Consider the following 23077-nt stretch of genomic DNA (forward strand, 5'->3'; position numbering starts at 1 on the left):
TATCTATCGCCTCATCTCACAGAACTGTGCATAATGTAGAAATTTACTTTGAAAAGTAACCAAAGGTGTGCCCGACAAATATAGGGATTTTATTTTCTTTTAACTACTGAATCGTGAATTCTCAAGCGGATATGACTTTTCTCTGCCCGAGGGGGTTAAATGTCCTTCCAGTACTGCCTCTGTCCTTTTTCTCCCGCTCTTTTCCCCCATAACCGCGTGGTCGCACTGGAAAAAACGAACTGTAGTTCCCAGGGTGCCTCGCGAAATCGCAAAGAACTACAATTCCCAGGGTACTCCGCGGTGGGGCGGGGTTGAGTCAGAACCACAAAGCCAGGCCAGAAAACTACAACTCCCAGGGCGTTCCGGAGCAGGGCAGCTGGACTACGGGAAGCGGCAGGCGGAGGGCGGCAGTAGGAAACTCGGAGAGCTGGGTGCAAAAGCCCAGGGATAGGAGCTGCAGGCATGCTGCGTCCCAAGGCTTTGACTCAGGTGCTAAGCCAGGCCAACACTGGAGGCGTCCAGAGCACCCTGTGAGTGCGGACCGAGAACCCGAGTGGCGAGCACTGGCGTGGGGCAGCGCGCGACTCTCCGAGGGAGGGGTGGGGAAGGGAGGAGGTGGCAGAGGGAGCAGCAGCTAGGTGAACCGGCCGGAGGGCCCCTCTCGAAAAGAGAAACCGACGTAGTGGGTGCTCGGGGCACGTTGTAGCACACACTCAGCCCAGACGCTTGCTTTCTAGAAGGGCCAGTGGCGGGAGTTAGGATGGGAGCCCAGGCGTTTGACTCCCCGTCCTGAGCACGTTGATATCCCTCCTGCTCCTTCGCCAGGCTGCTGAATAACGAGGGATCTCTGTTGGCCTACTCCGGTTACGGGGATACGGACGCCCGGGTCACCGCTGCCATCGCCAGTAACATCTGGGCGGCCTACGACCGGAACGGGAACCAAGCGTTTAATGAAGACAATCTCAAATTCATCCTCATGGACTGCATGGTATGGAGAAGGGAGCCACTTCCTCTTTCTCTAAGGGCATCCCCAAGGGGCGACCTGGACCCCATCCTGGATGGTTGGAGGGGCAGGGACAGGATCTCTGGAAGATTACTAAGAGTCGGTCTGCAGCAGCATTTATAATAGGCAGGACCCTATGCATCAAGTGGTGATGAGAAAGGAGTCCTGGACCTGAGGTCTGGCTGGGGTTCTGGTCTCAGCCAGCCACTTATCATTTGTGGAACCTTGGGTAAGTCACTTAACCTCTCTGGGCTTTCTTAACCACACCTCCAAGGTGAAAACAATAATCCCCATCACCACACCATGCACACAGGGTTGTTGTGATCAAATGAAAGGGTGGATATAAACTGTAGAGTGATATGCAGACACAAAGTGTTGTCATCTGAGATTCACAGACTCAGAAGCATGGCAGAGACTCCAGACCCTAGTCCAATCCCTTCAGTTTACAGAGGAACGCGATGCAGTCCAGAAAGGGGAAGTGGCCATTAGACTGTGAACTTCTTGGAAACAGAAACTGTCTCATTCACCTTTCTATCTGTTCAGTCAACAAATTTTTAGATCCCTGCAGTGTTCTCAGGACTGGGGAAAAAGTAGCAAACAAGACAGACAAAAACTACAGCCCTAATGCAGCTTACAGTCTTACATATGCCTTAAATTAAGTAAAATATGTATGTTCATAAAATAAGTTCGTAAATATGTTTTGTAACATGTATGTAAGTGTAAAAAGTAGTATGTTAGGTATTGAAAATGCTGTGGAGAAAAAGCAAAAAGGAAGTGAGATAGGATGTTTGTGTCAAGGACTGTCTCACTGAAAAGGTGACATCTCATCAAAGATCTAAAAGATCTAAAGGAAGTTGGCAAGCCATGTGGCTCTCTGGGTTAAGAACATTTCTTTTTTTTTTTTAATTAATTTATTTATTTTTGGCTGCATCAGATCTTCGTTGCTGCGCACGGGCTTTCTCTAGTTGCAGTGAGAGGGGGCTACTCTTTGTTGAAGTGCACGGGCTTCTCATTGCGGTGGCTTCTCTTGTTGCGGAGCACAGGCTCTAGGCACTCAGGCTTCAGTAGTTGTGGCTCGTGGGCTTAGTTGCTCCGCAGCATGTGGGATCTTCCTGGACCAGGGCTCAAACCTGTGTCCCCTGCATTGGCAGGTGGATCCTTAACAACTGCGCCACCATGGAAGTCCAAGAACATTTCTGATAGAGAGAACAGTAAGTGCAAACGCCCTGAGGCAGAATGATGCCTGGTCAGAGATCAACAAAGTTGAAGTGGCTGGAGTAGCATGAGAATGGGAGAGGTTAGTAGATGAGGTACCCAGAGAGGCAGGGGGTGCAGCACCTGGTTCCAAGCACACAGTGGATGCTTAGCGAAAGCTTGCTGAACCAAATTGAAAAAGCCCCAAGACTGAACTCTCCAGGAAGGATTTCCACTGTAACTCAGCCACCTACCTCTTCCTCACTCCCTCCTTAACCAAGGATACTAGTTCCACTGATGATTCCTAGGGTGCCTACCCTAGAGCTGGTGCTATAAAGGCGATAGCTTTCAAATGTTCTGACCACAACCCAGCCATAAGAAATATATTTTAAGTCAGAGTCCAGTAAAATGAAAGTTTCATGAAACAGTACTTCCCTTACTATATGCAATATACTTCATTTCCCTTCTTTTTTTTGGCCGTGCCACACAGCTTGCGGGATCTTAGTTCCCCGACCAGGAATTGAACCTGGGCTCCAGCAGTGATGGCGCCGAGTCCTAACCACTGGACCACGGAATTCCCCTTCTTTTTCTTTTAATGCTGATCAACTTCTTAATTGATCTGGGGTCAGTTAACCCTGGGGCCAAACCTACAGTTTGAAAAACATTACGTTGGGTAGTGAGGAGAAGTATAAGTTGGGTTACTGCTCTTCCCTTACCATAATGATAATAACTGTGTAATAAGCCATAATAATAACATCACCCATCTGGACAGCCCTTTGCAGATACAAAACTCCTTCCTGTGTATTAGCATCTTCACCAGCTGGAGTGAGGTACGGGTTACAGAAAGAGTAACTGAGCTTCTGGGAGATTGAGTTTCCCAGGGCAACTTGGTTAGTAGGTGGCTGTGCTGAGGCTGGAATGGCCTCAGAACTTCACGTCCAGGTCTGTGGCCAAAGTTCCCCAGCAGAAGCTCCTGCTGTGCCCAGGACATGGAAGGAAGATACAGTCTCTCTCAAGAAGAGCCCATGGGGGAAGCGGGGCAAAGGGTGCAAGCAGAGCATCACATCCCCTGATATCACCCCCACCAGGAGGGCCGTGTAGCCATCACTCGAGTGGCCAACCTTCTACTGTGCATGTATGCCAAGGAGACTGTTGGCTTCGGAATGCTCAAGGCCAAGGTGTGTATGTGCCCATCCCTGTAAAACCCTGGGTCCAGCCTTCATGCTGCGTCATTGTGTCCACTCCCATCCCCACCACCTTCCCAGAGTCGTTCTCGTGTCACCCAATCCACGTCTGGTGCGGGCTAACACTGGAGGCTGGGGGCTGGGGGCTCGGCATTAGGAGTAGACCTGAATTTAAGATCCCTCCAATGGCAGGCCTTGTGTGGGACTGGTTTCTCCTCCCTTTCTCGCAGGCCCAGGCCTTGGTGCAGTACCTGGAGGAGCCTCTCACCCAAGTAGCAGCATCGTAATGGGTGTTGGTGGAAGCAGGGGTTCAGAAAAGAGAGATGACCTTTTGGAGGGGCAGGGCCCCCTGGGGAAGCCTTCCTGGATGTGGAGGGTTGGGGGGACTTTGTTCTTCCCAAGAATAAACTTCAACTCCTGTCTTGTGTCTTGGCTGCTTTCTTGGATGGGGGGGAATCAGAGGAGATAGGAAGGAGCAGGGATTGCTTATAAGGTTCTTCATGTTTTGCAAGTGAGGGGCTTCCCACTCACTCCTTCTCCACGACCTCCAACACCAAAAGGTTATTGGCAGTGATGCCTCAGGTCCCTTGGCCTCTCCAGCGGTGTGACCTCACCTGGCCGCCGCCACTCAGAGAAGAATCTTACCCACCTGTTGGCAAAACCTAGGGAGTGGGCTTCCCTGGTGGCGCAGTGGTTGAGAGTCCGCCTGCCAACGCAGGGGACGCGGGTTCGCGCCCTGGTCTGGGAAGATCCCACATGCCGCGGAGCGGCTAGGCCTGTGAGCCATGGCCGCTGAGCCTGCGAGTCTGGAGCCTGTGCTCCGCAACGGGAGAGGCCTGCATATCGCAAACAAAACAAAACAAAACAAAAAACCTTGGGAGTGAGCTGAGAGGAACAAGGGGCTGGTGGGGGTCATGTTGGACAGAGAGAAAACAGGGCGTGGGAGTTCAGTGTCCTTCAGTCCTGAAGTCCCTTGGGGGACACCTTTTCTACTCTTGGTTGGGAGAGTGCCCCCTAGCGGCCTACAAGGGCCACCCCTTCCCTCTTCTCCAGGCATTCACAAGCTCACACAGACCTTCTCCAGATCAGGAAGCCCTTTGCAGACAGGAGGGCTTCTCTCTGAAGCCTCAGGTCCTGGGGAAGGAGTAGAAAAAATCCAGAAGTCCTGTCACTGCACTCAGACCCCTCACCTCATCTGCTGTTTCTGCCCCAGGTCTCCCCCTATCCAGCGTCCTTAGAACAAGGCTGGATGGGGAGCTACCAGCCCCTTTCCTAGTGCTGTAGGAAGGGACCCATCCCAGGCAAGCAGGTAGGTTGCAAGTTCCAGCTCCACCCAGGATGAGGAACTGCCCATCCCAGGCCCTGGGCTGTCAGGGAGCAGCAGAAGTTGCTATATCTAAGATGCACCTCCCAGAGCTCTGCGCTGCAGCAGGGTGACCCCAGCCCCTCCTCACGACAGCCCTTCCTCTTGTGCCCCCAGTTACCCCTCACCACAGGCTCTGCGGAAAAGCGGCAGGCCGAGTAGCTTCCTGCTCCCCAAGGGACTATTACTCACTGGTGGCTGGGCCCCCCATGGCCACAGGTCCCAGGAACCTAGCACCGCGAATTCTGTCCTCTCAGCTGGTTCTGTGAAGGTCCTGTCCCTGTCCCAGCTGCCTCCATTGTCACTCCCTTGAGCCTGCCTGCTGCCTGCTTGCAGGAGCCCAGGCTGAGAGCAGACACCCAACCTGTCTAACCTGTCTGACGTCATTGTCTCTCCACCCACCTGGGCCCCAGGTCTCCAGCCGCTCACTGTTCCTGTTCTCAGCTTCCGTCCTCTCAGCTTCCTTACAGCACCGCCACCTGCCAGAGCTGAGCCCCCCTAGGCCCTGGCTAGCCTGAAGTCGGCCCTCGATCCCTCTGGCTGCAGAAGTCTCTTTACTCCCGATGAGAGGAAGGCCGGATCCAGGTCTCTTGAGAGCTGAGGGTTGACGGCATTGAACCAACGCACAGACCCGTCACCTCTGCCCTCGAAGACACTTGTGCCCTCCATGTGGAGCCAAGATGGGGAACAGAAACGAGGAAGATTATAACTTTGTCTTCAAGGGTGAGTCGGGGTCCGTAGAGAAAGAGGAACGCCTGAGAGAGACCCAGGAAGAGCACAACAGAGCCAGAGGCCCCTTCCTGCTTTTTAATCACTTAGCAGGACCTACCTCCTAGGGCTCATCATTCCTTTGGATAAGAAAGAAAGCCTAAGGAGTGGGGGAGGGTCTGTTTACTGGCGCTGCCAGAATGCTCTAGTAAATAATGCTGATCACCCCTTAATGGTACCAAGTTAGGCTCCTCTGCCCTGTTCCTAATGGAAGCCCAAACCCCTAGGAATATTCAGCCACTGCAGCACCAGAGATGGAGGATTCCCTCCTGAGAAGAAGGGGAAACAAGCCGACTTAAGAGGAAGAAAGTCACCTTTCTAGGCAACTGTACAGGAAAGGAGAGATAGGATAGATCTATCCCGTCGTAGCGCTGGAGAAAGCCATAGGGAAGATGTAATGATTGGGAGAAGGGTCTAACAGAACCTGGAGGACCCCCAGCACCATGGCTTTGTCTGTCTGCCCCTTGGGCTCAAATACCAGCAGCTGGGTTCAACTTGGCTGTCCCTGGAAGCCCGCATGTATCTTTCCTGCTCCTTTATCTCGCCCCTGTGTTTGGTCAGTCTAGTGTTCCCCACCCCCACCTGCACACCTCCTTCAGGGCAGGGTGGACTGGCTGCCCTATGGTTCCCTCTCCAGCCACCCCACCCCACTGCCTCTCCCAGCCTCGGCCCCGCCCTCACTTGAGCTGGGACGCTCAGTCGACCAGGGGTTGGGGAACCTGTACTCCCAGCATCTTTCCCAGGAAGGGAGACAGAGTAAGGGTTAGCAGAAGACTGGGGCAATACTACTCCTATCGTTTATTGAACCCTTGCTATGTGCCAGCCAGTGGCTCATTAATCACCATAACAACCCCAAAATTATCTTTCATTTTGAAAGCATGAGTTCAGATCTCAGCCCGGCCGTTTACGAGTTATTACAGGTTGGGGTCACTAGAAGCAGACACTGAGAAGTTTGGGGCGTAAGATGTTTATTGTGGCCCAACAGCAGTGAAAGGAAGAGGCAGGACGCAGGATTGGGCAGAGGGAGAAGTCACACTACAAGGCAAGATCACAAAGCCTTGGCCGAGGGCAGGCAGCTCTGGGTTCCCCTCGCCTTGCTCGGGCGCTGCGTGCAGACTGCCCAGGAAAGGTATGACCTCAGGTGAGGCTACCCTCTGCATCAGAAGCAGATGCTGAAGGAGCCAACAGCTGAAGGCTGTGTGCTGACTGCACTGCCTGCGGCTGGGGGCAAGTCCTTCCTAGAAGGCTCATCTGAGCAGCACAGCTCGTGTTTACCACACTAGCTGTGCCATCTTGTGCAAATCATTTAACCCCCCTGTAAAAATGGGGTGATACTAATAATGGTACTTGCCTTATGGCATTGTTGTGAGGATTAAATGAGTTAATATGTGTAAAGCCTTCAGGATGGTGCCTGGCACACAGTAGGCGCTCAATAAATGTTAACCATTAGCATCTCCATTTTACAGATGAGGATGAGACACAGCAAATAGCTTACAAAAGGTAACTAAGTCAGTACTCAAAGCCAAGTCTGTCTGACTCCAAAGCCCTTGCCCTGAGCCCCTTTTGGGCCAGAGGATAGGGCTCAGAGCACACCCACTGGGAGGGATGAGATGGGGATGAGGTTCCCAGTAGGGGAGAGGCAGGACACACAAACACACACACACACACACACACACACACACACGTCCACACAACCTCTTATCCACACACACCCATATAGCTCCCAGCTCTTTCCTGCACTAAACAAATAGGGAATTTTTTAAGTTGGAGGGGGCCTTTAAAGGTTTTATAAACAGGGAAACTGAGACCCAGAAAAGGTGAGCCACTTGTTCAGGGTCACACAGCTAGTCAGAGGCTGAGTGGGGACCAGCGCCCAGCATATGTGGTGTCCAGTCCTGGGGTGCCTGCCTGCCTTTCCAGAACCGCCCTGGGTAGCTCAGGGCCAGTGCGATTATGAGCTGTACTTACAGCAGCCCCACATTCTAACCCCGGTCCCAACTCACCCATGGTGGGTAGGGCTGGGCCCTGGGTGCTGCCCTCCAGCCTAAACGCTCTTCACGGCCCCGCTGGTGGCTCCTTGTCCCTGGAAACCTAAAGGTAAAAGCACTGTTCTACCAACAACAGTAACGACAGTAACAGTTTTGCACACTCACTATATCCTGGGCAATATCTCGTTTACTTCTTGCAACAATCCGTAAGATAGATGCTATTGTTATTACCACTTTTTCATAAGAAAAAGGTCAGAGAGGATAATAGCTTGCTGAAGGACACACATAGCTGGTCCCACACCCAGTCCCATGGTCTTAACCATACAAGACTGCCCCTTCTTGGGGACAACTGGATCCCAACTTCTTGTACACATACGTCCATACCTTTCCCCCACCTACAGACGTGTCACCTGCCAAACTTTCTCCTCACCCACGCTTCTGTTCACACCTCTGCTCCCCACGCAGAGACACACAAACCTCCCACTTGTCCTTCCAGCTCGTATACATAGAAACACGCACAATGTTCTCATACTCCCCCACCCAGAAATGTGCAACCTCCCCCCCAGGCCCCTACCCTCCCTCCTTCCTCACAGCCCTGAATGCCAATACCCACAAACAGCCCATAGACGTCACTCCATCACCATATTCGCAGGTCGACTCTGCAGCCACGTCACAACACACCAGGCCTAGAACTCTTAAACGGCCTGTTTCAAACTCTCAGCCCTTCTGCCCCCCCCCCCCCCGATGGATGCATTCATGTAGAGTTGCAGACCCTAGCCTCTGCCAGGAGACCTGGCTCCCTCCTCAGTTTTCTGAGCTCAGCTCCCCTTTTCGGATGGGCAGACCCTCCAAGCTCAGCCCTTATCTCTCCACTCCTTCAGTGGTGCTGATCGGCGAGTCAGGCGTGGGGAAGACCAATCTGCTATCCCGATTCACTCGCAATGAGTTCAGCCACGACAGCCGTACCACCATCGGGGTTGAGTTCTCCACCCGCACTGTCATGCTGGGCACCGCCGCTGTCAAGGCTCAGATCTGGGACACGGCTGGCCTGGAGCGGTATCGAGCCATCACCTCGGCGTGAGCTGGGGTTGGGGGTCTCCTGGGGCGCGGGGGTGCTGGGGAAGTCAGGGCACACCTCTGGAGGAGAGGTGGAGGAGGAGAAGGAGGCAAGGACCCTCAGCAGCAAGTTCCCTGAATGGGACCACAGGCCACTGCGCCCGAGTCAGGAGACGTGAGTACTGTGAGCTACGAACAGTCTGAGACAGGCTGCGGTGATACTGACTGCTGGACCTAAACACAAGGGTCATCGCCACCACTTACTTAAGTCTTTGCTATGTGCCCAGGAAGGTACAAGGCACTTTACATTGGGCATTTTATGTAATCCTCAAAGTACCACAGGAGTAGGGTGCTATCATTAATTCCTCTTTAAATACGAGAAGTTTGAGTCTCAAGTAGATGAAATCAGGGTGCAGCTGGGATGGGGGCAGGTTCCGCGGTCAAGAGCACCCCCTCACTTCTGCACAGTGCTTTGCACTTGGCAGCCTTCACTGTCTAACCACAAGGTGAAGGGCTGGACCCCTCAGCTGCATGTTACAAAGACTCAGAGGACATAGAGGAACGTAGGTCTCCTGACACCAGACACAGAGTGTCTCCCAGTCAGTGTTAGGCCAAAGGTGGTGTGTGTGCGCGCGCGTGTGTGTGTGTGTGTGTGTGTGTGTGTGTGTGTAGTGGGGGACAGCACAGGAGTCAGGGGCTTTGCTTATACATACCCATTACTCTTGCGCTGGTCACCTGACTCTTTTTTTAAAACGTTTATTTTATTTATTTATTTTTGGCTGTGTTGGATCTTCGTTGCTGCACACGGGCTTTCTCTAGTTGCAGTGAGCGGGGGCTACACTTCATTGCGGTACGCGGGCTTCTCATTGCGGTGGCTTCTCTTGTTGAGGAGCACGGGCTCTAGGCGCGAGGGCTTCAGTAGTTGCGGCTCACGGGCTCTAGAGCGCAGGCTCAGTAGCTGTGGCGCACGGGCTTAGTTGATCCGCAGCATGTGGGATCTTCCCAGACCAGGGCTCAAACCCGTGTCCCCTGCATTGGCAGGCGGATACTTAACCACTGCGCCACCAGGGAAGTCCTGGTCACCTGACTCTTATGAGCCTCAGTTGACTCTTCAATGACATGGGAGTAATTAGATACCGCCAGTCTGAAGAAGCTCCATCTAACTCCAAGAGTGAGACTGGGTGCTTGCAAGGATGCCTCAGATGATAGGGGAGATTTAGCTAGTCCTAGAAAGACGGCCATGAGAGAGAAGACACTGTGGGTCAAGATCTTAGAGGTGGGACATCTAGGAGGCTGTCTTGACCAGAGCCCTGGTATACATTGGTGAATAGCAGGGGCTAAAATCAGAAAAAAAGACCTGGAGAAGCAGAAGGGCTAGGAAGGAGGAGGGAGCCAGTGGTTTTGGAGAAGGGAGGTGAGTCTTCGGAGGCTCCAAGACCAGTATCCCTGGAGGGTGCTCAGCTTCGGACATGGGAGCTTTGGGCTGCCCTGTGCGGTTTGGGTCTCTGGACTCTAGTTTTCATATTTCCCCATCTCTGGTACTCATCTCTGGCTTTTGGCTTGAGGGCTCTGCTCTGAGGCTGGGCCTGATGGCCCTGACCTTGCCTCTGTCCACCCCACTACCCCCCACCCAGGTACTATCGTGGTGCGGTGGGGGCCCTACTGGTGTTTGACCTGACCAAGCACCAGACCTATGCCGTGGTGGAGCGCTGGCTGAAGGAGCTCTACGACCACGCCGAGGCCACGATCGTCGTCATGCTCGTTGGTAACAAGAGTGACCTCAGCCAGGCCCGAGAGGTGCCTACTGACGAGGCCCGCATGTTCGCTGGTGAGAGCCCACCGTGACCCAGCCTGACCCCTCCAGCCCTGCCGATGCAATCCCAGATCCCACCTCCCCAGCCCCTGTTCCCACCGTAGGGCTCCGGCCTGGACATCCTCCGCAGGATCCCCTACCTCTATCTCATCTTCCTCAGAATCTCCTAGACCCTCCCCTCTGTGACCCCGTGTCCCTCTTTATGTCCCACCACTTGCCCTGAGATTGTCTTTATGGGCAATAGTTGGTTTTAGGACAGCCCACCCTGCGATGCTCAGAGATCTTAAGTGTAGCAGGTGGGCTCCCCTTGACCACCTGCAGTCACACTTTCCCCAGGCTTTCTGGGGTTTAGAGGCAACAAGATACAGTGGTTAAGGGTGTAGGCTGTGGAGTCCCATGGCCCAGCTTCACATCTCTTGGCCAATGACTAGCTGTGGGACACCAAGCAAGTTCTTTATTCATTCTCTCTGCTTCTGGGCTTCAGTTTCCTCTTCTATAAGAAAGGGTTAGTATTCAAACCTACCTCACAGGTTGTTTTAAGTTTTATATGAGCTACACATGCCAAGGGTTTAGTGCATAAAAAATGTACATGGTAAACATGAAGTAAATATTATTATTATCGCGTTGGCCCTCCACAGCTAATGGTGTGCTTCCTTTCCTGTCAGAAAACAATGGGCTGCTATTCTTGGAGACCTCGGCCCTGGATTCCACCAACGTTGAGCTGGCCTTTGAGACTGTCCTCAAAGGTAGAGCCCCTGCCATTCGGCAGGCACCCTATCCCATCCGTGAGCCTCTGTGGACAGTGTGAGGAACGCAGACACCCAGCCCTCGCCCGCCCCAGCTGATTCCTCAGCCCCTCTGTCGACCCCCAGCCTTCTTAGAGCCTCCCTAGTATGCCCCCCACCCCCTCAACTGGAGCTTAGGGAAATAAGCAGAAGGCCACACTTACCAGGGAGCTGAGTCTTAGCCCTTTTCCACCCACGTAAGTAGAAGGGACCCAGGTGCCCAAACTCCTCTTCCTTCTAGCAGAACCCCCGGTGTTCAGAAAGGGGCATGTGCAGTGTGTATGCGGAGGGCGGGCTCTAAATCTTCATCTGACCTGACCACTGCCCTCTGCCCTCACAGAGATCTTCGCCAAGGTGTCCAAGCAGAGGCAGAACAGCACCCGGACCAATGCCCTCACCCTGGGCAGTGAGCCGGGCCCTGGTGAGAAGAGGGCCTGTTGCATCAGCCTCTGACCTGCCCCTGCTGGCGCTCTGGTGTCCCCCATTCCCACCCCAGATCCAGGAGCTTTCCCTGCCCTGTGGTTCCAGATGTCAGAGTGGCCGGTCCCTGTTCGCAGCCCCGCAGAGCTCTAAGGTCTTCATGCGCTGCCCCTCCTCCCCACATATCTCTATTATCGGTCACCCCCTCACAGAATAGGGCCCCCCAATAAAGCTGTGTTTTGTATCAAGACCTGGACATCCTGCTGCTTCCTTGTGCCTCCCCTTCATCTCTGGCCCAGTTCCCCTCCCCCTCCCCCTCCCTCCATCCTCCCCACCATACACTGCCCCCCAGGGCCAGCTGCCTCTGGAGTCCGGGGACAGTGCCAAGGGGGTGGGAGGGGCCCGCCCTTCCCTCTGCCAACCCCCAGGGCAGGTAGGGGAGGGAGGACAGCATGGCAGAGAGGGGGTATCTGGAAGGCAAGACAAAAGGAAACCATTGGCGGGTACCATCTGGTGCCCAGGGCCCTGGTGCCAAGAACTGAGGGCACTCCAATGCCAGGGGTGAGGGGAGGAGGCGGGAGTCAGGGCTGGCCCTGTCTGTGTGTGCTGGGGAAGGGGTTTTAAGCCTGGGAGGTGGCGGGTCTAAGTGTTCCTTCCAGGTTTCTGCCTGACCCCGAAGAGGGGGTGTGGTGTGTAGGGATGGATTGAACCTGGTGGGGATGAGTGGGGAGTGCTGGGCTCTCAGCTCTCTGCCCCTTCTCCATCGAGTCCACGAGCTGGCTGTCCGGGGAGCGTCGAGGTCACCCAGCCTCGCCTTCCCCTGTTCTGCAGGGCAGAGTGGAAGGAGGTCTGCTGGCACCCCCAAGGAACAGAAGGCGGTAAATGGGGAGAAAAAAGAGAGGTTGAGCACTTGGAGACGCAAGTAGGGAACTGTGGAGAGCAGACAGGAGCCGTCCACTGCCTGCAAGGTGAGCAGGGTCGCCCAGAATCACACCAGAGAAAACCCCACTCACCCCAAGGTGGTTCAGACTCGCATGCAGAGAAAAGAGGCCAGAGCCATAAGTAATAATACTTTTAATAAAATTAAGTTCTTAATAGCACATTTAATACATTAACCCTCCCCCTTCTTGGTTTCTCTGTGTTTTGTGCAACATCACTTTGACTTGATTATTCATGGGTCCGTTTTTTTCCCGCCTTTATTTTGCTTTTGAAACGTTTTTCCTTGGTGGATTTGTAACGTGTCTTCACTAGATGCCTCAAATTAAGTCTGACCACAATCCTACTCTACTTTCTACAGTGGAGAGACCACTCCCCCTGCCCCAGGGCTGTCTCCCCCCACCCACCCTACCCCACCCGTACCCTCGCGCGGGGAAGGGGAAGCCCTCCCCACCCCAGACGCTACCTTCCCAAACTAGCGGGGTTTCTAGGACAAAAAGAGCAGGGGGGATATCTGTCCCTAGGTGGGGTGAGAAGAGTAAACTGGGGAGAGGGAGATGTGTGTTTGGGGTCTAGGGCCAGGGAGGGCCATGAGTCACTGGTGTCATGGAACAGGCTCTTCTTGCCAAGAACCAAGGGGCCTCCACACCCCCTTGGATAGGAGGGAGGGGCCCGACCTGATTGCAAGCTGGGGTTGGTAGAAGGCAAGTGCTTAAAAAACAAGTTGATTTCTCACAAGCGAAAGCCAAGCTCCCCAGTTTTCTGTGGGGAGGGCGATGTGCCCTGGGGCCAGGGCACAGTGGACGACCCCTACCTGAACACTTACAGATGGAGGTGGACTAGAACAGAGCATTAGGGTCAGGGTCACCCAAAGTTGCTGCTGCTCTCCCCCTGCCTTTGTACCCTTGGGGACCAGTTCTCCCAGGCCTTTAAGGGCAGCATCTCTGCTCTACCCCAGTGGGTGGGAAGTCCTTCTTGGAATCTAACTTCTATGAGATAATAAAGCACTTTTGCAAACCTGTAAAGCACAGTGCAGCTTTAAAGGAGAACGATTATCGAGTTGGCTCCTCCACCCGCTGCCATGGAGGTCAGAAGCTAAGTAGAATATTGGGTGGGAACAAGGAAGGGGGACAGACCACCCCCTCAGTCCCCTTGAAGCTCTGAGAAGGAAACATGTGCATGTGTGTCTGTTGGTGAAATGACCTACCAGGCTCTTGAATCAACCTGAGGTGGAGTGGATTGAGGTTATACTTCAAGAAGGACTTCCTCAGTTAGGCCCGGGAGAAGTTGCCTCAGGAGGGTTGGAGCTGGGCAGTCTCCATCCTCCCAGAGAACCCCAAGAGGACATATTCGCAGTAAGGGCTGCCCTACAGACAGGGAAGGCCAGGATGGCCAGGCCCTTAGGTACTGGGGTGCAGAGCAGGGGTGCAGGTGAATGTGCTCTCCCTCCTCTGCTGTCCCTAGCCCAGCCCTCCTCTGGTTGAAATGACCACTGTTCGTCCTTTCAAAGACCCTGGGAACTGAGCCCCTTATCTATTTGTCCTATAATTTAAAAATCCAAGGATTCTCAGAATCAACCCCAGCAGACGGGAAGGAAGCTCCTAACCTTACCTAGCAACCTGCTCCCACCCTGATATCTGAAGATGGAGCGGCTTAGGGTGGACTCAGCCACTTCCCTCCTCTATTTTCCTTTTCGTTATGACTTTTATACATTCTACTGGACCCAGGGGCCCTCAATGCTACTAAACTTTAAGCTATCTGAATATCATCTACTAAGTAACTAGTAATTCTTTCTCTTTTTCTCTAGGATTATATGAAATAAATTTGAATTATTATTATTATTATAATTATTATTTTGTAGTATTCTTTTCTTTTAAACCCCTCGGTTTCTTTCTTTTTCTTCTCTCTCTCTCATTTTTGGTTAAAAAAACAAACAAACAAAAAAAACTATTTCTCTTAAATCTCACACCTCTCTGAGGGTTCCCGTAGGCCTGCTAGGCCTCAGTTCTGGACTTCCCCTTCTCACTCGCCCCTGGGACAGGGCAGGGGAAGGGGGGGACACCCCAGGATCCTCAGTCCTCAGTCCTCCAGCTTCTTCCTTTCTCCTTAATCCCTTTCTTTGTTTGGCTCTGCCGGCTCCCCCGAGGGGGAGGGGTAGAGGGGAGAGGGAGCCCCGGGAGTGAAATCCAATCTACTTGCAGGGCCCCCGAGGGACCAAGTTCCCCTAGCCCCTGTCTCCACCATCCATCCCAGGATGCTCCCCCGGAAAAGCAAATGACATTCCTCCCCAAAAAAAAAGTGGGGGGAAAAAGGAACGTAAACCCGAACATATATTAAAAACACTTTTTTAAGATTTAACTCTGAATACAAATGTATTTTTTTTCTTCTCTCCCTACATATATTCTAAACCTTCTAAAGTTTTTTTATTTTTTTAAGGATCACTTTATCATAAAATAAAATATCCTTTTCATATAATAAATTACCTAATAAAAAGTCTTTTTTTTTCATATTAGCCCAGGTTCTTTGCTACATTTATACGGTAATAAACGCCTTTATTAAAATAGAATATTAAATTATAAAGAACTGCTTTTTTTTTTTTTTTTTTTTTTTTTGCTATTTTTGTTTTCTCTCCTCTGTGTTGGTCACCTATCTCGCTCCCTCTCACGCTCTCTTTCTCTCCTCTATCTTGTCTCTCACTATGTGTTTTGCGTTTGTTTCTAGGTTTGGCTCAATTAGTAAGAGTGGGATTGAATTTTCCGAGCCCCCTAGTGTAACAGTCTTCTGCCTTTGTGGGTAGAGTGGAGAGGGGGAGGGGGATCGACAGACAGACATCCCATCTTCCCACCCCCCTCCCCACCCCCCCTCGGCGACCGAGGGGTGCCCATTTGGTTTGGTTTCTATTGTACAGACATCTCAGGATGGCTCACATTGGCGGGAAGGAGGGAAGTTGTCACAGGCCAGTGTTCCTGGCTGTGACCTCCTTCCGCTCCCCTCCCTGGCTGGTGGTCTGGAGGGGAAGGCTGAGGAGAGGTGAGTTAATTCACAACAGGAGGAAGGAGAGGAGGAAATCCCCTCTGTACCCCCATCCCTGCACCCCCTCTCCATCCAGGAAGAATGGGACTCCAGAGCTTAAGTGCTCAGAGATCACTTAGAAGAGTCCCACCCTACTATATACAAGAATCTCCTAGGACCCCCCTGGGACTCCCATCCCCCATCCTCTCCTGGCCCGGCCAGCGGAACCCAGGAGGGCGGGAGGCTGGTGGCTGCCCCAGATGAGCAGTAGGGAAGCAGCAAAGGGGGTACAAGGCCTAAAATCATACATGATTCTCAGAACAGGCCCTGCTATACCCCAATCCTGCTTGGCTCTGGACTGACCCCTGTCTGAAGACCTGGTCTCTCTCCTCAACCACAATGAGTGAGACACAGACTTCATGATTAGCGTGCTAATAAGGGTTCAGGTCAGGTCCAGAGAGGGGCGCACGGAGTGGGGCACTGCAGGGGAGGAGGAGCAGCCCCTCCCCCCAGCAGCCTCTCCTATGGCCTCAGGCCCTTTCCTGCTCAAAACTGCAGACACACTACCCTGGCTCTCCCCTCCCACCACCAGAAAATCCAGCCCAAGAACTGTTCCCTAAATGTAATGCCCCAAGATGATAAAGGTGGAGGTTTGACCCTTTATGTAACCCAGTATTGGTCCCCTCCTCAAATTTTCACTGAGAACGGGGATACATTCCATCAAGAATTTGAGGTGTTTCTTTGGAGGAGTAGGAGAGAGGGCCTCCGGATGCCAGAAGAGGAATTAGGGGGGGCCATCAAATTGTTCTTCCCCCTACTTCTCCCCAGGGGGATGGTGTCCCCAAAGCTGGGCTGGAAGGAGCAGGAGGGAGGGGGGAGAAGGGAAGAAAGAGAAAGAGCAAGACAGGGCTGGTTGTGACAGCCAGCAAGGGGAAGCAAAGAGGAGAGTTGGGGGAGAGAACAAAGGAGTGAGGAAAACCCGAAGGGAAGAAAGATGGGGAGGAGAGAGTGGAGGGAAAAGCTGCAAGAGGCAGAGAGGGGCACCCCCTCTCCAGATTCCTCTAGCCCAGCATTGTGGGGATAGATGAGTTCTGAGCCCTTTATTGGTCGACGTACTTCCTCCCCTTCCCCCTCAGAAAATCTATCCCGACTTCCGAAAGGGCCCCAACCCCCTTATACTGCTGGAAACCCAGGAACAGATTCCCAAACAGGATATGGCGGTGGAGGGTCTAAAGGGTCGTGGTTGGAGGTCAGAGGTCAGGACCAGAGGGCTTGGGGATCGTTAGAGCACCTCTAGATACAGATGGTAATTCTCCCTCTCCCTTTCCCCATCCCCTCCACAGAGGAAAGGGTAGTGTGACACACACAAGGGTAGGTGGAGAGGGGGTCAGGATACCTTCGCGGCCACCTCTGGCAAAACAAAAGTTTCTCTTAGCTGCTTCCAGACTGAAGGGTGTGTTGAGGTATCAGAGTTGTAACTCTAGTAAAATTTCCGGCCTGGCCCCCTCCCAACCTTTCCAGGACAGGGTGACCAGAGGCTCTGAAAGTGGTCCACCCTTCAACCACCATCGCCTCCCCTCCCCCCTCCCCAGAGAGCGAGTATCTCTAAGCACCTTGCCCCTCAAATCACTGATTTCCAAAAGGCCCTAGTGGAACACAGCTCCAAGAAGGGCCCCTGGGAGGTGGCCCCAGGAGGCAAGGGGCAGGGGGCTTAGGAAAATATTCGGATGGCTTGCGTGGCTGTGATGTGGCAGACGGGACACTCCGGGTCCGTCCTCTCGCAGATGCGTACTGCACACTCCATGCAGAAGAGGTTGTGTCCGCAGGGCACGAGTGCGGCAGTCACCTCACTTTCGAAGCACACCATGCAATCCCGCCCGCCGCCGGGGCTCCGCAGGCCGCCCCCACCAAGTTTAGAGAAGCCCTGGAGCGGCTCTCCCGGCGGGCGTCTCGGGAGTCCTGCCAGCTCAGGCCCCGCAGAGGCGGCAGGAGAGCGGTGCGCGCCCGGGGGCCCGGCGCGGGCCTTGGCGGAAGAGGAGGAGGAGGAAGAGGCGGAAGAGAAGAGCACCGAGGTGGGCGTGGCGTTCTCCTGGCCCGCCCAGAGAGGGGGGCTAGTCTCCGCCACCCCGTAATACACGTCCTGCTTGCCCACGCCGTAGCCGGGAAACAGGTACCCGCCGTAGCCAAAGTCCCCTCCCTGCTCGCCCAGGCGCGGGGCCTCAAAACCAGAGTCCACTCCACACTCGCCGATGCAGCCCAGACTGTTCTGCCTGAAGGTGGAGAGGGGCTTGCAGCCAGGCGGGTGCACCCGCCAGGCCTCGGAGTAGCGGCTATCAAGCGCGGCGTCGGGGCTCCCAGCCAGGAAGTCGTTTTCATTGTTGTACTCGAGGATCTTGCCCGTGCGGACCGCGATGTGCGTCTCGATCTCCTCGCGCGCACGCTCCACGTTGCCCGGAGCACCGGTGATCTCGAACACCGGGTCTCGGTCCCGGCTTGGCGTGATAATGTACGTGTTGGTCTGCTGCTGGATGCGTTTGATGGTTGCCCCCTTGGGGCCCACCACCAGCCCCACCACGCGGTAGGGCACCCGCACACGAATAGTCACTTGGCCGGGCAGAGCAGGCGCCACGCCAAAGGCGGCGCCCGACTTGTTGCGGGAGGCCCGGATCATGGAGAAGTGCTCAGCTGCTGAGATGATTTCGCGTCGGGCTGTGGCCACGTCCTCCCGCCGCCCGGTCACCATGAACACTGGCTCCTCGCCTCGCACCGGCGTCTTGATGTAGGTGTTGGTCTTGGCCCTCAGAGCCTTAATCTTGCAGCCTGGGATAGGTTGGGAAGGGAAGAGAGAGAAAGAAACTCACCGGGCAAGAAGGTTTGTGCTGAGTCCAACAAGCTCCTGCTCCTGCTCAGATACTCAGCCCCCCAGGAGCCTCTGTCTACCCTTTGAACCCCGCCCCCCCAAGCCACCCTAACCGGAACAATTCACTCATCGTATCTTAAATCTACCCAACGTCTCTATCAACCACAGATCGTCAAATGTCCCAACATTCCCTTGAATTCCATTCAGGACCTCCAAATTCACGCACTCTTTGAAATCCTGAAAAAATCACTGACCCTCCAGACGAGGTGCTAACCTCAAACCTACTCACTAACTCCTCTCCAACCACGAGCCGTTCCCACAATTTCTCTACTGATTTCTGGCTACTCAAACTTCCAAATCACTTAATCACCCCACCCTGCCCTGCAACTGCAATCTCCGATCTGTCACTGATCTTGATCTTTCCTCAGAACTGCAATGGACCCAGCAACCCACAATCTACTCCTTACTTGATCTCCATGCCTTAAAAGTGTCCTCCAGTCTACTCTGGGACCACTGACCCCCAGCTGCTCCCATGCCTTCCACCATGAGTGTCTCTCAGTGGGTCCCAAATTCATAGCAAGTTTTCAGCAACTAGTGGAGTGTGGGAGACTGGGAAGGGTCTGAGAATCAGAGTTTCAAGAGGGAAAGGAGGATAATGATGTGTGGTGCCTGACCCCATGGACACTCCTGCCACCCTGTCCCCTGGGGGCAGGAGAGCCAAGATGGGCTGGGAGCTGAGTAGGGTGGGGAAGAAGGTGTTCTGGACCTGTACTCTTGCTTTGAAGGAGTGGGTTCAAGGTAGGAGGTTGGGGAGAGAGGCAGAAAGAGAAATGAGAAAGGCCCAGACAAAGAGAGACAAAGAGGGAGAAGGGGAAAGAGAAAAGTGAGGGAGGCTGGGGTGGCCACACTGCAGTTTAAAGGTGGCAGACCTTGATGGCTGACTGAACAAGCCTCCCTCCTCCTCTCCCACTTCCCTCTCCCTGCCCCTAGCTTCACACAGAACCTCAGAGACTCACATGCTTTCTCGAAGCACACATGCTACGTGTGTGAGTTTGCGCGTGCGCACACACACACGGACCTAGGAGCCGTGATGCAGTGTGCCTTTATCTAAGTGATACTTGTGGTGCAAACCTAATGTACACTTTCACATACCCCTCTCTCCCATACACACAGATTCCCTGCGTTTCAACCTTTCATCCGTCCCACTCTTCCATCCCCATCATTCCCAGCACACAAGCAGCACATTCCTATACACACCTGCCCACAACTTTGGTCCCCATTCACACTTAGACACGTTCACACCCCTCTCCAGATACACATTCACCATTCCCTTCCTCGCTCCCCAACCAACGCCAGTGGTCCTAGTTTTCCGATTCTGCCCCAACCCTCCAACCACAGGCCTGGGGTGAGCTCATCTTTTTTTCCCTCTCCTTCCTCCACTCCAGATGGCTTCTTCTCCAGATTGGCATGTGGGAGGAGAGAGTGGGTTGGGGGCAGCTCTCCTCACCTTCAAGAGACCTCAGGAAGGAGAATTTGCTCCTCCCTTTTTGTCTTCAGACCTCTTGGCAGCTGAGAAGTCCTACCTGTTGTCCAGCCCACATCCTTGCTGCTCTAATGTCAGTAAATGACTGCTCTATTTGTGAGGCATGGAGGGTTAAGGAACAGTGAAGCCCCTTCTCCTACAACTTCTAATCGCACGGCATCTGATAGGCATCGGGGTTCTGGCTCTAAGTTTTGAGCCCATAAACTTACGCGAGAGCTAGGTGCCTTTAGGGACTGGAGTTAGGGTGAGGAGGACAGGCCGGGTATAAAACTAAGGAGAAAAGCTAGAGGCCTGGAGGTGCAGAACTGGTGGTGGACCTCGTCCTGGGTTTCGCAACCCTGAAGAAGCATCTCTTGAAGGGAAGACCCAGTTGGCTTCACCTTCCTAGAGGTCAAATAGAGGAGCACTGACACTGCAGCAGGAGGAGGGAGGTTAGACAAGAGAAAGGACTTCCATTTACTAAAGGAATGAGGGAGAGGCCTATCTTCTCTGAATAGGAGAAATCCCCCTACTTTTATGAGAGACAGGCCCATCTGATGCGGAGGCAGAAGAGGAAAGAATGACTCTATGAAATTCCGGGGCCTCCCAAGACCACCCCCGCACCCAAGAAAAGATATCAGTGTCCCCACCCAATTCCAGGGCTCTGGGTCCCTAGTTTCTGGCAACAAGAGGAAATTCAACTTTTAAAACCAGAAATCTCAAGAGATGGAGTGCCCAGGAGGATGAGGGCTATGCCTGGGAGTGGCATCTTCCCCTCCTCCATTCTGGATCTCCCTGCAAAATCCCCCCAACCCCCCACACTTCTGGTCGATGAGGTGAGATGTGGAGTAGGGGCCCTCCTGGCTTGCCTCCCCTCTTCCCCGGCCAGCAGCCGGCCTCCTCCCTCACTCCCAGCCGGAATGCAGCTCCTCTATTGTTCCCCACTGTGGGACAGCTCCTCCCCTGCTCCTCCCCCACCCCACACCTCCCCAGCCCAGCCCCCTTGCAATTTCCAAATCCCACCCCCCAACTCCCCTTTGGGAAACTGGGAGAGGGAAGGGTCCCCAGGATCCCGTCTGCTCAATCTGGACCCTCACCAACACTCCCACCCCCACCCGCCCAGGGATGCTGGAGCGGAGGAGGGTGTGGTATCAGACATACTACACTGGATTAATTCTACACCCACACCCCCCTCCCCCCAACAACACACCCAGACACATGCCCTCCACCAAATCTCCAGGTGAAGGTTTCTTACCCCCCAGCATGCCCTCACCCACTCCGTCCTACTCTCTCACTACCAGAGAACCCTCTCCAGGCCTCTGGCCCCTGGCCGTGGCCAGCCCAGAACAAAAGCCTGAGAGGGAGGAGGAGAGGTCCACACCAGGACGTGGCACTTCATTGGAGGCGCCCCTTCCAAAACCCCACAGACCATTCAACTTTGGTGTGTGGGTGACCACAGCACTCCCTCCTCCCAGCAGCCCCCCTTTCCCACCTCACCCCCAGGCTGGGACCCTCCCATGAGCCACACCCCCTTCCATTCCTACACTCAGCCCAACAAAGAGATAGATACTCAGTCTAGCTTCCCAGGCCAGGTCTCCCCCAAAGTCTGTAACTCCAGGCGGTTGGGGGTCCCAGGGGTGCCCCCTCCCCAAAACCACTAGCAAATGCCGGAGTTGGGGCTTCTGAGTAACTCTTTGCACATTCCACCAGTTTTTCTGTCTACGAGTGGACACCCCCTCCGGACAGCCTCCCCGGATTGGAAGACCGATCCCCCTCCCTTTTCCCTCTCTCCACGAGAGGATATTTCTTTGTCTAAGGGCAGAGCCCTGGGGGAGGAAGGATCTGGAGAACAGTCCCAACTGGGGGGGGTGGGGGTAGCAGGGAACTTTGTGGCACTTGGAAATCAGGGTAGGGGGCGGGTCCCCCTTTGTGGGGAAGGGACAGAGCCAGAGGCGGGCAAGAAGGGAGGAAATGAACTTTCCGTGGTAGGGATGGGGTGCCCCCCACTCCAATCCCTCTCCGCGGTCCCGGCGCCCGCTTACCTTGCCTGCCCACGATCTCGGCCACGTGCTCGGAGGTGGGCACGGGTACACACTCGGTGGTGTTGCTGCTGCCCTTCAGGCGCAGCTCGGCCTCTTTGTAGAGAGCGCAGAGCTTGGCGTCGCTGGCCCCTTTGGGGGCGGTGGGGGGTTGGGGCGTCTGCGCCGCGGGGGCCGCCGTCGGGGCGGCCGGGGGCGCCGCGGGCGGCGGCGGCGGGGCCGGCTGCGGGGGGGCGGCCGGCTGCGCGGGGGCGCCGCCCCCCCCACCTCCCCCGTCCTCGCCCGCCGTGGGGGCGGGGGGCTCCCCCAAACCCAGGAGGCAGAGTTGATCGAGAGCCAGCTGAAGGGCGCGCTCGTCTTCCAGCAGCCCTCGGTCCTTAGCGCTTCCCCCGAAACATCCTAGTTCTCCAAAGCCCCCATTTCTTTCCATTATTCCAGATACCACTAGACTAGGCATGGCGAAACAAAAGCTGGGGGAGAGAGAGAGAGGGAGAGAGAGAGAGAGAGAGAGAGGTGGTGGAAGGGAAAAGAGGAGAGAGGAGGGGAGGGGAGAGGAGAGGAGGGGGGTGTGTGGGGAGGGGGGAACAAAGAACTGGGGAGGGGGGAAGAAAGCGAGATAGAAAGATAGACCCTCCCCCTAAGCCCCCCTCCCCAAACACCCTGTAACCCGACTCCCCTCGCCCCAGCCCCCAGGGTGGGGGTGGGGGGAAAAAGAAGCAAAGCCAAGAAAGCAGATCTCCTCTCCTCTCCGGGGGTGACGGGGGGCGGGGGGCTGCGGGATTTCTGCCCCCACCCCTCCCGCCTCGGTCCCGGGAGTCTCTAGACCCCACCGTCCAGACGCCCCCCTTAGGCTCCCGCACCGAGCCCCAGTCCAGGAGCGGCGCTCAGTGGCCCCCAATAGAGCCCAGCCCCTTCCAGCGCTCAAACTCTTTTGTTTTAAATGAACTGGATGGAGCAGCATGGAACTGACGGGAGGGGGGCGCGCCGGGGGCGCCCGGGGCATGCCGGGAGTTGTAGTTTCCCGCCCTCGGGGGCGCGGGGACGAATTCCTTGACCCGAGGAAGATATGGATGTGCCTTCGGTCTTTACTCGCGGCTGGGAGGCGAAGCTGGGGGTGGGATGGAAGTCAAGGTC

General features: G+C 54.7%; 3 protein-coding genes across 3 annotated transcripts; 2 read left to right on the forward strand and 1 right to left on the reverse strand.

The window, feature by feature from the left end:
- Positions 1 to 371: 371 nt before the first annotated feature.
- LAMTOR2 (late endosomal/lysosomal adaptor, MAPK and MTOR activator 2) lies at positions 372 to 3801 on the forward strand. The gene is made up of 4 exons (XM_079930821.1): positions 372 to 530; positions 826 to 988; positions 3286 to 3375; positions 3612 to 3801. Exons 1-4 carry the CDS (start codon positions 463 to 465, stop codon positions 3666 to 3668), a joined length of 378 nt encoding a protein of 125 aa, XP_079786947.1. The 5' UTR covers positions 372 to 462; the 3' UTR covers positions 3669 to 3801.
- Positions 3802 to 5227: 1426 nt separating this feature from the next.
- RAB25 (RAB25, member RAS oncogene family) lies at positions 5228 to 12529 on the forward strand. The gene is made up of 6 exons (XM_079932658.1): positions 5228 to 5467; positions 8382 to 8577; positions 10191 to 10384; positions 11035 to 11115; positions 11495 to 11575; positions 12406 to 12529. Exons 1-6 carry the CDS (start codon positions 5425 to 5427, stop codon positions 12498 to 12500), a joined length of 690 nt encoding a protein of 229 aa, XP_079788784.1. The 5' UTR covers positions 5228 to 5424; the 3' UTR covers positions 12501 to 12529.
- A 4615-nt stretch (positions 12530 to 17144) lies between these two features.
- Positions 17145 to 22746, reverse strand: MEX3A (mex-3 RNA binding family member A). The gene is made up of 2 exons (XM_079941551.1): positions 21947 to 22746; positions 17145 to 18342 (listed from the first exon to the last, which is right to left on the reverse strand). Exons 1-2 carry the CDS (start codon positions 22398 to 22400, stop codon positions 17234 to 17236), a joined length of 1563 nt encoding a protein of 520 aa, XP_079797677.1. The 5' UTR covers positions 22401 to 22746; the 3' UTR covers positions 17145 to 17233.
- Between the last annotated feature and the right edge of the window lie 331 nt (positions 22747 to 23077).

Source organism: Stenella coeruleoalba (assembly GCF_951394435.1).
Source record: "Stenella coeruleoalba genome assembly, chromosome: 1".
Taxonomy (NCBI): Eukaryota; Metazoa; Chordata; class Mammalia; order Artiodactyla; family Delphinidae; genus Stenella; species Stenella coeruleoalba.